Source organism: Atheta coriaria, unplaced genomic scaffold (genome assembly GCF_025399875.1).
Source record: "Atheta coriaria isolate IRGN ID8LTWV9N9 unplaced genomic scaffold, Caltech_Dcor_3.1 hic_scaffold_7_pilon, whole genome shotgun sequence".
Lineage (NCBI taxonomy): Eukaryota > Metazoa > Arthropoda > Insecta > Coleoptera > Staphylinidae > Dalotia > Dalotia coriaria.
Window position 1 is genome coordinate 10,569,875 of NW_027045449.1, and position 15,169 is coordinate 10,585,043.

General features: G+C 33.7%; 6 protein-coding genes across 6 annotated transcripts; 1 reads left to right on the plus strand and 5 right to left on the minus strand.

Annotated features, from left to right (window-relative positions):
• Positions 1–727: 727 nt before the first annotated feature.
• LOC135795546 (uncharacterized) lies at positions 728–5,941 on the plus strand. Its single transcript, XM_065307254.1, has 7 exons — positions 728–880; positions 962–1,207; positions 1,395–1,677; positions 3,117–3,358; positions 5,094–5,114; positions 5,321–5,434; positions 5,496–5,941. Exons 1-7 carry the CDS (start codon positions 869–871, stop codon positions 5,730–5,732), a joined length of 1,155 nt encoding a protein of 384 aa, XP_065163326.1. The 5' UTR covers positions 728–868; the 3' UTR covers positions 5,733–5,941.
• On the minus strand, positions 2,990–3,754 carry LOC135796253 (cuticle protein 7-like). The gene is made up of 3 exons (XM_065308185.1): positions 3,701–3,754; positions 3,463–3,615; positions 2,990–3,400 (listed from the first exon to the last, which is right to left on the minus strand). The coding sequence occupies exons 1-3, from the start codon at positions 3,710–3,712 to the stop codon at positions 3,098–3,100; spliced, it is 468 nt and encodes a 155-aa protein (XP_065164257.1). The 5' UTR covers positions 3,713–3,754; the 3' UTR covers positions 2,990–3,097.
• A 577-nt stretch (positions 5,942–6,518) lies between the features above and the next one.
• On the minus strand, positions 6,519–7,168 carry LOC135795547 (cuticle protein 8-like). Its single transcript, XM_065307255.1, has 2 exons — positions 7,157–7,168; positions 6,519–7,070 (listed from the first exon to the last, which is right to left on the minus strand). The coding sequence occupies exons 1-2, from the start codon at positions 7,166–7,168 to the stop codon at positions 6,519–6,521; spliced, it is 564 nt and encodes a 187-aa protein (XP_065163327.1).
• A 2,593-nt stretch (positions 7,169–9,761) lies between these two features.
• Positions 9,762–10,471, minus strand: LOC135795549 (cuticle protein 19-like). Its single transcript, XM_065307257.1, has 2 exons — positions 10,457–10,471; positions 9,762–10,391 (listed from the first exon to the last, which is right to left on the minus strand). The coding sequence occupies exons 1-2, from the start codon at positions 10,469–10,471 to the stop codon at positions 9,762–9,764; spliced, it is 645 nt and encodes a 214-aa protein (XP_065163329.1).
• A 1,666-nt stretch (positions 10,472–12,137) lies between these two features.
• On the minus strand, positions 12,138–12,817 carry LOC135796250 (cuticle protein 19-like). The gene is made up of 2 exons (XM_065308182.1): positions 12,756–12,817; positions 12,138–12,693 (listed from the first exon to the last, which is right to left on the minus strand). The coding sequence occupies exons 1-2, from the start codon at positions 12,768–12,770 to the stop codon at positions 12,211–12,213; spliced, it is 498 nt and encodes a 165-aa protein (XP_065164254.1). The 5' UTR covers positions 12,771–12,817; the 3' UTR covers positions 12,138–12,210.
• Positions 12,818–13,907: 1,090 nt separating this feature from the next.
• On the minus strand, positions 13,908–14,519 carry LOC135795550 (cuticle protein 8-like). The gene is made up of 2 exons (XM_065307258.1): positions 14,505–14,519; positions 13,908–14,423 (listed from the first exon to the last, which is right to left on the minus strand). Exons 1-2 carry the CDS (start codon positions 14,517–14,519, stop codon positions 13,908–13,910), a joined length of 531 nt encoding a protein of 176 aa, XP_065163330.1.
• Between the last annotated feature and the right edge of the window lie 650 nt (positions 14,520–15,169).

Sequence of the window (15,169 nt, forward strand, 5' to 3'; positions counted from 1 at the left end):
ACACTTCCTTACACTTGGTCCACAAGTACACCAATTACATAACCTAACAAATGTACTTTGCATAATACCATTATAATCTAACAATAATAAATTTTTGTGTGTTGTTTGCGCCTTATATAAGATTAATAAATGTTCTACTAAAAGAAAATTTAGTTTTCAACATAAATCCGCACCAACTTATTGAAATACACAGTTTATATTTTGCTCTGCTCTAGATTTTTCGAATAAATAAATACTATTAAATTTGACATCACAATGAAGCAAGAGCGTAATAAGCACTTGCGTGCTTGCATAATTTGCATACGGTAACAAATTAAATTTTCTATAATCTTTGATTATAGAAAATCATCGCATTCGAGGTTAATGATAATTAGAAAAACGTTAATCAAACGACCTCAGCGTTTATGATATTTACATCTGCAGAAAGCAATTTAGTTTTAATTAAACGTATTCTATTTTCTTGTCGGTGGACTTCTTTGTTCGCCGCATAACAGATCAATCGACGTAGTATTTCTGCGGTTCTATTCTTGTTTTCTTCTTGTGTTGATGGTAGGGTCATGCAATACAATGTGCGTTCTCGTTTTGCACTCATACACGTGTATTAATCCATAAATGAACGCCGTTTTTGTGCGCCGGCGCGGTAGAGTAGACTGCGTTGGCGCGCTACGTTGGTGCTGCCACCACCAAGGCAAAGAATGCATTTTTGCGACTTTTCAGCGTTTAATCGAATAATTACGATGTGGTGAACGTTTCGTGGTCGTGGTCGTGGCTGCCCAGTCGGACTATATAAGATCTTGCCCAGAACGACGGATAGTCAGTTGGTTTTCAGTAACAACACAACACTGCGACCCATATTAACTAAATCAACATGTTCACCAAGGTAATAGTATATAATAAGAATAATTTTATCATTTGAATGATTTTTATTTTAAAAAATGTTTTTTTTTTTATTTTGGAAAAGATTTTGGCGATCAGTGCTCTCGTGGCTTACGCGCAGGCTGGCCTTTTGGGATATGGCCATGGACATGCCTCCAGCTACGCCAACACCAACCTCCATGCAGGACCCGCTCATGTAGTAGCAGTAGCAGCTGCTCCTGTGGTTCATGCTGCGCCAATTGTCCATGCTGCTCCTGCTGTGGTTGCCTATGGTCATGGAGGCGGGTATGGTCATGGAGGCGGATATGGTGGACATGCCGTGGACTATCATGTAAATTTTCTAACCTCAAACACTTAATTTCTTCAAAAATTCTTGATTTAACCTCAAATAGGCAACCAACATCACTTAACTAACAATAACTAAACCTAAAACTAACCTCAAAACATGCCAAAAACACAAATATCTTTCTAAAAACTTAAAATAACGTTTTACACTCTCATAACCTAATTTTTTGTAGGCTTACCCTAAATATGGTTTCAAATATGGCGTAGCCGACCACCATACTGGTGACAACAAATCCCAACATGAGGAACGTGATGGTGATGTAGTCAAAGGTGAATACTCCGTTGCTGAACCCGATGGTACCATCCGTACCGTGCATTACACCGCCGATGACCATAATGGTTTCAACGCGGTGGTGACCCGTTCCGGACACGCTGTGCACCCGGCTGTGGTGAAGCATGTTGTGGCTGCTCCAGTGCACTATGCTGCTCCTATCTATGCTCATGGTGGATACCTTCACTAAGCTCAAAACGTAATATTGGATCTCCAGGACTGTGCGACGCCCTCCTTGTATATATACCTCAACTTATCGTATAATCTTTATCTCCTATATCGGTCTCTACGTTCGTCACCCTTGCGATGCATCTCGGACTTCACGTGCTCTCATACGCTCGATATAAAAAGCCTTCTTTGCATATCCATTTTATCATGAAATTTATACACGCATCACGCATGTCAATGTGCAATTTGTGCGCAAGTTCACATTTGTGTATTTCAAGTGCAAATGCCATATTTATTTTTATAAAATAAAGTTGTAATTGAAGTGAATTTATCTTTGGTTTTATTTTTATTAAATTTAAGGTGTTTATATATTTTGTATGTTCTGTTGTGATGTTGGCTGTCTATTTTCGTTAACCCTTTGCCATTTTATCTTAAGAATTCAAATTTAATCTCTCAGATTTTCGCTTTAACTAGTCTATCTTATAGAGAATAGTCCGTAGATTAAGACGCTGCGATCAGATCCTATTTATCTCTTTTAGTATACGAGATATTCGCGATTGAAAAAAAGGAGCAAAAATTGAAAAATGTTACTTTTTAGCACTTTTAGTCGCGTTTTTCAACCTTTTACTGTAGGAAATATAATTAGTATATATTTTTATCACATAGAGAATTTTCCAGTCTTTCATAATCAGCAATTCGTTGATTGCTATCGTTTTTAGTTTAAGAGATATTAATTATCAAAAATCGTCGAAAAAAAGTATCAAGCACCCGCCCTTGGAAATTTTTTCTTAAGAAGTAAAATTTGATCTCTCAGACTTCCGCTTTAACTGGTCTATCTTATAGAGAAAAGTCCGTAGATTAAGACGCTGCGATCCGATTTTGATTATCTCTTTTAGTTTACGAGATATTCGCGATTGAAAAAAATGGGCAAAAATTGAAAAATGTCACTTTTTAGCACTTTTTGTCGCGTTTTCAACCTTTTACTCTAGGAAATATAATTATTTTATATTTTTATCTGATAGAGAATTTTCCAGTCTTTCATAATCAGCAATTCGTTGGTTGCTATCGCTTTTAGTTTAAGAGATATCAATTATCAAAAAACGTCGAAAAAAAGTATCAAGCACCCCCCCTTGGCAATTTTTTCTTAAGAATTAAAATTTCATCTCTCAGATTTCCGTTTTAACTATCCTATCTGATAGAGAACAGTGAGTAGATTAAGACGCTGCGATCAGATCTTATTTATCTCTTTTAGTTTACGAGATATTCGCAATTGTAAAAAAAGCATGTGTGTAAATATAAAAAACAGATATATTTTATATAAATAATTTATTTATTTAATTCATCATTGAGGTATAAATATATACAAATATAAAATAGAGTCATCCGTTGCTAATACTGCCAGTTCATATAACACCCGTGTATAAGTTTGCCAAAAAATTATTTGTGATATCCATAGTGATCATGTCCATGCGCATACTCATAGATGGGAGCATGTACAGCATGCACAGCATGATGAACTGGAACTGGAGCTGGGTGGACAGCATGTCCCGACTTGATAACAACCGCGTTGAATCCATTATGGTCATCGGCTGTGTACTTGACAGTACGGATGGTGCCATCGGGCTCCACAAGAGAATATTCACCTTTGACAACATCACCATCACGTTCCTCATGTTGGGATTTGGAGTCACCAGTGTGGTGATCTTCAACGCCATATTTGAATGCATATTTTGGATGGGCCTATTTTAAAATTTAGTTTTTTTTATTAAAACAAATAAAAAGGTAATAGAATATTGACTTACATAATAATCATGATGATCATGATGATCATAACCATGATGATGCGCCAGTGGTACAACATGAGCAATGGGAGCAACATAACCTGAATGTCCATGACCATATAGATCATATACACCAGCACTCACACAGACCAAAATGGCCGAAAAAGTAAAAATCTAAAACAAAAATAATAAAAAAAATAAAATTAATCAAATTAAATTAATTATAACTATGTATATTTTGTTGTCTAGATATTCTTACTTTAGAATACATGTTGTTTCTTGTTTGTTAGATGATGTGTCTTGATATCAGACCGAAACTGTTTTGATACCGATTACGGCGATCGCTTAGGCTTTTATACTGATTGACGGCAAGGTGGCGGTGCTACATGAAGCATTACAATTGCGTTATGAAATTTTTTTTGAAAGTACCCAATGCCGGACGGAACATGTAATAAAAACGCAACGCATGCTAAGCAGTCTCCACCGGCGACTAATCGAGTCAATAATTTCGCGCTATTTGGTTCAAGTTCAAGTTAATGTCTCAATATTTTGAACTCTGTGCAAATATAAACAAAACTATTATCAAATCAATTACTATTAAACAATTACTTAACTTAAGCAATTTTAAAACAAAATTTTTAATTTTTAAATTTTTTTTTCTGAATTTCACGCTGTAGATGTAACACTTTGAAAATAATGAGATGCAAATAACACACTACTGTTTAACTCGTAACTATGAAGCTGCCAATGGAAGCTGATTAACTTATTTCCTATAATTTACGTTTTCTCGCTTCAATTTCAATCCCAAGGAGTAATTAATGACATAACAAACCACTTCCTCTAAACATTTACAAGCTGTAAATTGAATTATGTTATTTTTACATTTATTTCCATTCTCATTCAGCCGTTACATTTACTATATGCTATAAATAACTCAACATGCATAATACGACTAGTAAACTATATTTAGAAAAAGCCTTGAACTTCCAATTAAATTAATCTCTTAATAATAGCACTACGATAACTTTCGTTTATCTCTAGCGCTGAAGAAATGTCTTTATGGCGCGTATGTTTTAATTTCACTATCATTACCTCCTGCGGTGAACTTGCATAATAATCTTTCCTCGGTTTCGTTTCGTCGTTTCGTCGTCTCGTCGTGTTTTTGTTCTAGTTTTCCATCGTAAACGAGCTCGCATTATTACCGTTACTTATGTAACAAAAGAGAAGCGGCTAAAGAGATTCAAAGAGGAAGAAGTTTACAACTGGTGTTTTAAATCTTTGTTTATATTGTTTTTATTTTATTGCTAAAGTAGCATGAGTTGAGGAGTGAAGATTTGTGACACTCGGTATTTTAAGTGGTTGTTTGTGTCGTGCGCCTCATATTCATGAAACAACGCGCAAAAAAAGTGGAAGTGCGGTTCTTGCGATGGCAATGGAGAAGTGTGGTGCAAGAGGTGTATAAAAAGTGAAATTTGCGCCGGAACTGGATCAGTCGAATCTTTTATTTCGTTGGTTGCACTTGCTTCTGCTTTGTGCGTGAATTAAATAGCAGTAAATTAAAATCAATTGCTTGACACTAGGAAAGGTGTTTTGTGTTGTGAAATTAATTAAGTATTCAAATATTCAAATATTCTATCCACATCCTAGAGTAAACAATCATGACTAAACTACAAGTAAGTTTACTTCCTTCTTCTTTTAAGGAAATTATATTTTTGGTTTTTAAAATTAATTTATTTGAAAGAAAAAATATATTACATATAAAAATATGGAGTTATGTGAATACTAGCGCCCTCTGTGTTTATTAAATATTAATATTATAAATAGCTCATCGAGTAGCTTTAAGATAATAAAAAAGGAATCTGTAATTTTTATGTTTTAGGTTATTTTACTGGTTGCTACTTTTGTTTTTGCTGCCAACGCTGGAATTTATGACCATCACATTGTTTCTCATGATATTGATGATTATGCCCATGAACACCATGTGGATTACCATGTAAAACTATTCTCCTTTACATTTTAACTTAAAATTAATGTATTTATAACCTAATTTTTAGGCTCATCCAAAATATGAATTCAAATATGGCGTCCAAGATCTCCATACTGGTGATATTAAATCACAACATGAAGAACGCGATGGGGACGTAGTCAAAGGAGAATATACTGTTGTGGAACCCGATGGTACTATTCGAGTGGTGCATTACACTGCTGATGATCATAATGGATTCAACGCGGTGGTCACTAAACATGGACATGCGACACATGACCAACATGATCATCATCACCACTATTAATTAATGCGGTTTAATGAAATTATTAGTAATTGATAGATAAATTATATTCGTATTATATGTGTTAGATAGAACAAAATTGAATACGTTGCATTATTTTGTAAAATGTATTATTATTACTATTATTTCTATGGTGGTATTATATGAATATTGTGAATAGTCATACTGTGATCTGAATATCAATATATTTTTTGTTATAAACTACAAACTTATTTCTTTCTTTTCTTATTAATATTTATTTATAATATTTAAAAGCAATCTAAGAAAATACCTTTGTAAAATTTTAGTATTATTAAAACTTTCTTTTAAAATCTCATTATAATATATTTATGTGTTAATTCAAGTTTTCATCCGAATTAATCAATCATTACGTTACAATAGCGATAAATTTCCTAAAACACGTGAGAAATACTTACTTCAGAGTTTTTTTGTAAATATATGTCTGTCAACAGATCAACAGATTTTTAGATTAATTTCTGATCATGGACTTAGTATTGCCATCTGACGATGTCTACTTTTACTTTCAACTCTCAGTCTCATAGGCTCTGATTTGAAAGTTGCCTACCGTAAATGCTGACTTTGGCTCAAAATCGTATAAATATTTCTTTTTTTTTAAATTTTGATATGGAAAATATGCGTAAAATAAACAAATTTGATAATTTTTAAATAAAAATATGAGTTTTATTCAGCATACAAAAATATCTCCACAATTAACAAAATAAACATTTCTCATCTTGATTAATCTATGACAGTGATATGATAAATCCATGATAAATCCTCAAATATTATTTAAAAATGAGGGTACGCTGGGACCTTGTAAACTGGAGCAGCAACAATAGCCTTATGATGAACCTCTGGATGTCCAGCATGTCCAGAATACTCAACATGAGCCTGGAATCCGGAATGCTTGTCAGAACTGTAGTGAACAGTGCGGGTACGACCATCAGGTTGCAACAGAGAGTAGTGACCCTTGACAACATCACCATCACGAGATTCTTCCTGTTCCTTGATGTCATGGGTATGAGTATCATGGACGCCATATTTGAATTGGTATTGTGGGTGACCATAGTGTTCCTCTTCGTAGTGAGCTGGGGCATGCACAGCATGGACAGCATGATGAACAATAGGAGCATGATGGACAACAGGGGCGACATGAGCAACATGGGCAACATGGGCAACGTGGGCAACTGGAGCAGCAGCGTAGTGAGCAACAGGGGCGGCATAATGAGCAACGTGATGGTTGTTATGGTCATCATAACGGTTCACTGAAGCGTAAGAAGTGGCATGGTGGCCATACTCCACAGCTTGGACTAAAGCCACAAGGGCAGCAAGTGCTACAACCTTAAAATTCAAAAAACAAACAACAAATTAAAAATTAAAAAAAAACATTTATAACCTCAAAAAATATTTTTAATCAGCTACTATACCTTAGCAAACATTTTTGTTATTGTTGTGTTGTTACCTCCACAAGAACCTATCACAAATTGATATCCACCTAATAATTCCCCTCTGCTTATATACCAAAACCATTATCCTACTATTTTTCATAAGTTTTCTTACTCAATATCCCCATATATTGTCGGTTTTCGTTTTGGGCTGTACCGCCATAGTAATTTAATCAATTTTGTACTTGTCGTCGCATACGCCCAAAATCACTGGAACTAGTTTTTCGGTCATATAATAGGTATCATTCGGTGATCATGGGAGACTTATTGGTAAATCGAAAGTGTAACACTTGAGCATTTGCATTATTACAGAATCTACATTGCTACACATCTACGCTCAATAGTATAACGTCGCAAAGTCGTAATCAGAATTAAGAACAAGATTAGGAAGTTTTGTAAGCTGTGTGAACATACCACGCATTTTGCGGACGGACATGCTGGTTGGTGTTAGTATAGTCCAAATTTATTAATAGCAACTCGTTCAATGTTATGTAATTATAGAATTATAGAAGTAATGTTTGTGGCTTGCGGTTGACGGTTGGGCTTAAAATTTTCACTGTCGGTTGGAATAATTAAATATTATTATTTATTGATTTATAATTGTGTCAGGAAAGTATTTGTGTGAATCAAAACAATTTTGTGGCTCAAAATTAGCAGAAAATGAAAAAAATTGTTATTTTTTGAAAAAAATTGTTTATTAGTGTATAAAGTAACAGTTTTAGGCACTTAAAGTGAGTAAATATGTTATTTTCAAACAATTTTATTAATTTTAACTAAAAATACACAAGAAAATGGTAAAAAATTATTTTTTTGAAGAAAAAACTATATTTTACTCATAAAAAAGTGTTTTTGCACACTAGAGTTACAAAAAATCACTTTAAGCACTTTACCCTGACTTCTATGCTATTGGACAAATCAAAATAACTAAAAATTTAAGTTTATATTAACAAACAAAAAAAAAAATTTAATTTTTCCCTCCAAAACACTGTTTTCTATTCATTTAAGTAGCCTTGGAAGCTAGGATAACCAATAATCAGTACTAATATAACCTCAAATTTCCTCTACAGTCATTTCTAATGTATTTCTATGTTTTCCACCCAGTCTATTTAATATACCTAAGAAAATACCAAACAAAATGTTTTGTTCAATTGTAAAATTAAAAAATGATTTTAAAATATTATGAAGCTTCAAAAGCAATTAAAGAATTATGCTCACAAGTACACACACTTTGCGCATTAACTCATTAAATTACCACCATTACCAATATAATGATGCATGTAACTGGATGTAACCGAGTGCGCCAGCACTACCCGCTGTGCGTGTCCAATTAATCGATAAGAATGCCCTCGGAATTCGCAATGGATTAATTAAGCCGCCAATTAAACAAATGTTGGCGAATATTTCATCAGCGTATTACAAAACGAGAAACAACTGATATGGAGCGTGACGATGGGTCCATCGATGTCCACCGTGTTCAAGTGTTCAAGACAACTTAAAACTTAACTTAAAACTTGGCTTGCGATAAGCAAGACACAGGACGTGACTTAACATTCGAGTATTCGTATTGTGGACGCTGTGGAAACGAAACAATTCGATACACCAAGAATACGGAATAAGGCCAAGTTCATTATGAGGTGAATGTAAAGTGTTAAATCAGTTTATTTCCTTTTTTGTGGTAAAAGTATGTGTTTTTTTTTTGTTTGTGTGAAATTAAAAGCTTGTTATGAGTCGGATTCTTGTCTTATTAACGTTGATTTCTTATCAATATTGCGGCGTAATTATTATTGACAAATTACAAAAATGAGCAATTTATTGATAACAAGTTGTTTTCTTCATAAATCAACGGTTTTTTGTATTTTATCTTAAAGTTACTGAGCATAAATAACAAAATATTATATTTTATATATTTTTGAAGCTAAAAACAACAAAAAATTTAGTTTTTCCAAATTTTTTCCAAAAATTTTGCAAATTTTAAATTTTTTAAGCTAAAATATTACGTTCAGTAAATTTTTATATGTTTTTGAACAAAATATAAGCAAAAACTGTAATTTTTCTATTTTTTTTTTTTCTAAAAATTTGGCCAATTTTCTAATTTTTTAGCCTAAATATTACTTTCAGTAACTATTTAAATGTTTTGACGCAAATTATAAGGAAAAACATCAATTTTTCATTTTTTTTTTCAAAATTTAAATTGTTTCAAGTATAAACATCATTTAAGTCCCTTTCAAAACACCAAACATGATAAAGACATAAATTAAATTGACTGTCGTAAATTGTACTTAAATAACCACACATTATTGACTGCTAACCTTGAGATTCTGCATAAAAGCTTTTGTTATCTTCACCACGAAATAAAACTTACCTTCTTGTACATAAATAACATTAACAACTGTTTATGGTCTCTTACTCATATACTCAGAGGTATTAACATACTCCAGGGTTAAAGATAACTCTTCACTTGTTTTATAATATAAATAATGACTTTATTAACAAAATAATATAGCTCTGTGCGTAAAAAAATAAACACATAAATAAAATATATCTCTGAATCAATTTAACAGCATTTCATATCTAAATTCGTAAAAATCTAGAAATGTGGGTAAGCTGGGACTTTGTAAACAGGAGCGGTTTTGTAGACTGGAGCAGCAACAGTTTTGTAAACTGGAGCGGCAACAATAGCCTTATGCACAACTGGAGCAGCTACAATGGCTTTATGTTGCACCTCGGGATGATCAGCATGTCCGGAATATTCAACCTGAGCTTGGAAACCGTTGTGCTTGTCAGCAGTGTAGTGGACAATGCGGGTGCGGCCATCAGGTTGAAGAAGGGAGTAGTAACCCTTAACAACATCACCATCACGAGATTCCTCTTGTTCCTTGATGTCATGAGTGTGGGTATCATGGACGCCATATTTGAATTGATATTTAGCAGGTTCGTAGTGTTCCTCTTCATGGTGGACGGATTTCAGGAGAACTGGAGCTGCTTTGTAGGCGATTGGAGCTGGGGCGTGATGATAGGCAACTGGAGCAGCATGGACAACTGGGGCTGGAGCATGGTGGTAAGTGGCGATTGGGGCAGCTACTTTCAGAAGGGCTGGAGCAGCTTGGTGGTAATCATGAGCAGTGTGGGTATTGTAACTGTTGATTGAAGAATAGGAACTGGCTTCATGGCCATGTTGGGCTGTAGCCAACGCTACCAAAGCCAAAGAAACAATAACCTAAAAGTTAAAAACAAAAAAATTTAATTAATAATTAACAACAGTAATAATTAAAATATCTTTACCTTTGAGAAGAACATTTTTAAATTATTGAGTCGATTGAACAGCTGCAACTGAACTGATTTCTGCAGGAGCAAAGATTACTATTTATACTATGGCCAAAAATTTATTTGGCAAATGATTAAATCTTAAGCCTTCCCCCCACCTGGGTCTTGGTAGTAAATTAGTGCAAAACACACAGTGACCAAATTTAATAACTTCGTATCACACTCATTTATGTAATATGTTGTAATAGTTGGAGTTGCAAGCGCAGAGGCTCGGCTCCGGCGTCGTTAAAACATTGGAAGGTGCATATGTGTGCGAGAGAAGAAATTTGGTTCGGAACTCAATTTGAAAGTAAGTGGACACCGCGAACACAAATGTGTATTAATTATAATTATATCATATGTGCTTTTATGCGGGCCGGACCGCCTGGGTCAACACCTCGAAGACGAAATCTAGATCTAGCGCAAAATATGTATCATGTGTGTACCAGAAGTGTGACGGGTGTACGAAATTTTGATACGTAACTGCAGGTACTAGTAGAGTAAATGGAAGTGTAAGTGCTAAAGTGTGGACATTAATCAAATTTGCAAAGAATTTTATTTATGATTTTTGGTATTTTGACAAATTGTAAGGAAGTATTCGTAAAAAATGTACCAGAAACAAAGTTTTAACAGAAATATTCCAAAAATTTTATTTAAAAGTATAAATAATCAAGTTTTTACAATGAATTAATATGAATTATAAACTTAAATTAACACGTTGAGGACGGCGCGGTTTTTGGGTGTCTGTCGCATCGGGCGGCGTTTGAGCATTTTCAACTCCGTCTAATTAATTCAGCTGCGCGCCACTGGTGGTTATGCATTGCTGTATCAAAAAGCGATTGTTTTTGCAGTTGCGTCGCCATTTATTTATTTTCTTTGTAATGAATGCCTTTATCTTTAGAGTCCGACCGAAACTATGTGCGAACTGAGATGGCAAGTGACGACCACGACTTAGCCGCGAGTTAGCCAAACGACGCACGATAATTCACGAACACTGAGTTTCGTTTCTGTCAAAAGTTTCAGCCAATTTTTGGCCAAAACCAAATTTGAAGCCAAAACTGAAACTTTGGTCGGTCACTATTTATTATAATATGTAATCTGAGTGACACATTTGATGACAAAGATGCAAGGCCCTGATTGTATAGGTGAAACGAGGAGAAGATATAACCTAACCAGTGGCGTAGTCAAAAATGAATAAGTCTCGTTTCAAATGAGCCGTGTACCACCGGTGGTACATGCCGTCCCACAGACCAGACGCATGTGTACCACCGGTGGTACACGCCGTCCTCAACGTGTTAAACAGATAAATCACATTATATAAGTCGTAGATGAGTGGGAATATTGATTTTTTCATATAAATAAATTTTTAGTAGCTTTTAAAGTGCGGTTAAGTTTCTGACTTGTAATATGTCAGCATATAGTACTATTATAACCAAATATAACCTAGGCAACCTTAATAGCTTAGTTTGTAGCGTAAGGGTGTAACTTTACCGCCATCTAAAGGCATCTGTGTCAACTAATGACTGTATTGTCTTAATATTGAGAAATTAGAACAACATTTTCAGTTTTTTACGATTTCTGCTTTATTTTTTGATAAATTTACTAAATTTTCTTTATGATTTACTAAAAAATATCACAAATATCAATAAAACAACAAAAATATAGTCCAAAATAATTTTTATTTCATACAAAAATATATCTTTCCATACATTAACACCTCAACAATTCATTACTTAATGATAGTAAGGTGGAGCAGCAACAACAGCTTTGTGTTGCACCTCTGGATGTCCAGCATGTCCGGAATACTCAACATGAGCCTGGAAACCGTTGTGCTTGTCAGCGGTGTAGTGGACAATGCGAGTACGGCCATCAGGTTGAAGAAGGGAGTAGTGTCCCTTGACAACATCACCCTCACGAGATTCTTCCTGTTCCTTGATGTCATGAGTGTGGGTATCATGGACGCCATATTTGAATTGGTATTTAGCTGGGGCGTAGTGTTCCTCTTCATGGTGGACAGATTTCAGGAGAACTGGGGCTGCTTTGTAAGCGATTGGAGTGGCGTGCACAATTGGAGCATGATGGTAACTGGCAACAGGGGCGGCTTGATGGTAATCATGGGTGTTGTGGTTGTCATAACTGCTGATGGAAGCGTAGGAAGTGGCTTGGTGGCCATGTTGGGCGGAAGCCAAAGCGGCAAGGGCCAAAACTACAACGGTCTAAAAATAAAAGAAAAAAAATAATTTTTTTAAATTTTAATAAAAATAAATAAAAATATTACTTGAGCAAAATACATGTTGCTTTCGTGTTTGTTTTTTGGTTGTTATCTGTTTGAACTACAACTTGAGACTGATATTCGATATTCGATTAATTTACAATTTATACTAATTACACTTTGCGTGACTTTGCTATCTTGAAGTACTCCCACCTCTTTGTTATTGAAAGGCTTTAAAGCTCAAAGAGAGTGCAGAGTGCGTAAACTAGATTTCTGCGTGCATAACTTGGGCGCTTAATATTTATGATGTAATAACTTATTAGCGACTTGCTAAAACGTACGAGTATATACGAGTATAAGTAATTCCTACTAATTCCTACTGATACAATGCAAACAAGGTGAAGTTTATCGAGTTATAGGAATTCAACTTTCATTACTTACGCGTAGTGCCTATTTTTGATAAGTTTGGCGTTGATATATGATTATGTAATATAAAATTTAGGTTATGATCAATTATAATTTAGTAATTATTATCTTGACAAATTAATTAGAATATAGGAGTAGTAAATATTGTAGAAAAATTTATGCAAATCTGATTATTAAAGTTAAGTACGCATTATGTAATAGTTTTTACTTTTGTTTTCATATTTTTTTTGGAAATTTAAAATAAATGTGGAATTTCGGATGTCGATTTTAAACAAATTAATATAAAACAGTTGTAAATAATAAGTATATATTTCTTCAAAAATATAACTTAAGATAAGTACCGTTTCAATAATATATTTTATCTTAAAATATAACATATAAGTGATAATACTACATTGACAACTAATTTATGCAACCAAATATAACAGATTTTGTCCTATTCTTGAATAGGCAACTTAAATTACCCAAACAAGAAAATATTTGAATTTCTATTTTATTGTGCTTAATACTTTCTTGTCAAAATATAATTTTGTTAAAATGTAACTCAAATTTTTTCTTAAAAAATTCTTACTTTTTAAAAAATGTTTATAAAGTAGTAAATATATAAAAAAAATATATAAGTAAATATATTGCAATATATTTAACTTAGGTATATCAGTTATTTGGTAGTAGAAATAATATCAAGCTGTAATTTTGCTTAAGAATTTTTTTATTATAAAAAAATATAATCTCCTTAATAACTATAAGTCAATCATTACAAGTCTTTCTTCAAATCAACCACATCAAATTTACTTAATGATGGTACTCAGAAGCTTTGTGTTCTGGATGGGCAGCGTGTCCCTTGTATTCAACTTGAGCCTGGAAACCGGAGTGCTTGTCAGCAGTGTAGTGGACAATGCGGGTACGGCCATCAGGTTGAAGAAGGGAGTAGTAACCCTTGACAACATCACCATCGCGGGATTCTTCTTGTTCCTTGATGTCATGAGTGTGGGTATCATGGACGCCATATTTGAATTGATATTTAGCTGGGGCGTAGTGTTCTGGCTCATGATGGACAGCCTTAACAAGAACTGGAGCTTTGTAGGCAACTGGAGCAGCATGGACAACTGGAGCTGGTGCATGGTGGTAGGCAACTGGAGCAGCATGATGGTAACTAGCAACTGGAGCTGCTTCCCTGTGAGCTACCGGAGCAGCATGATGATAATCATGCGAAATATGAGTGTTGTAACTGTTGGATGAAGCATAGGAAGTGGCTTGATGTCCATGTTGAGCGGAAGCAAGGGCTACGAAAGCCAAAGCAACAACAATCTGAAATTTTAACCAAAAAAAATATTATTTTTATTATTTTGATTTTTTTGACTTGAAAATATTGAAATATCAATATTATACCTTAGAGAAAAACATTTTGCTGTATATTTTTGTTGGTTGTTTGTTATTGGATTGATAACAGACGAATGATACTTCTGCCTAAATTAATTTCGTATTTATACTCGTCTAAAATTTGCAAGGAAGTGGAAGTTGAGTGATAGTACAAACGCGCCGAAATATTAGCCAAATCTATTAACTATTAGTTACGTTGTAATGATGTAATTCAAGTGCTACACATTCTACCAGTACATTAGCATATTAGCATAAAATTCACTCGCAAAAAAAGCTATAAGATTCATTAAAAACAAAGAAGAAGTAAAAAATTAAAAAATAACCCCTGCAGGTCATAATAAATCAAAATTTTATTATTACACATATAAAGTATGTAAATTATTATGTACGCAAAAATAATATACAAAAATCTATCAAAGCAGTAATTTCATTTCAATTCTAGATGCTTGTTAATAAATAATTTCTCTATTTTCTTTTATGAAAGATTGAAAACCTTAAAAAAATTAATTTCAACCTACGAGTCAACCAAATTAATTAAATTATAATTTTTATTCTTTTTTTCTTTAAAAAAATGTCAAAAAATCATCTCAAAAGTCATAATAAATTAAAAATTTATTTTTATCTATATAAACTATGTAAATTATAGAAACGGGAAAAAATCTATGAAACTAGTA

Coding starts and splice junctions, on each gene's coding strand:
- LOC135795546 (XM_065307254.1), top strand. Junction 1,678..3,116: donor TGCTCATGGTGGATACCTTC/ACTAAGCTCAAA, acceptor TGATATCCATAG/TGATCATGTCCATGCGCATA. Junction 5,115..5,320: donor CAATCATGACTAAACTACAA/GTAAGTTTACTT, acceptor TTTATGTTTTAG/GTTATTTTACTGGTTGCTAC.
- LOC135796253 (XM_065308185.1), bottom strand. Junction 3,401..3,462: donor ATGATCATCATGATTATTAT/GTAAGTCAATAT, acceptor ATTTTAAAATAG/GCCCATCCAAAATATGCATT.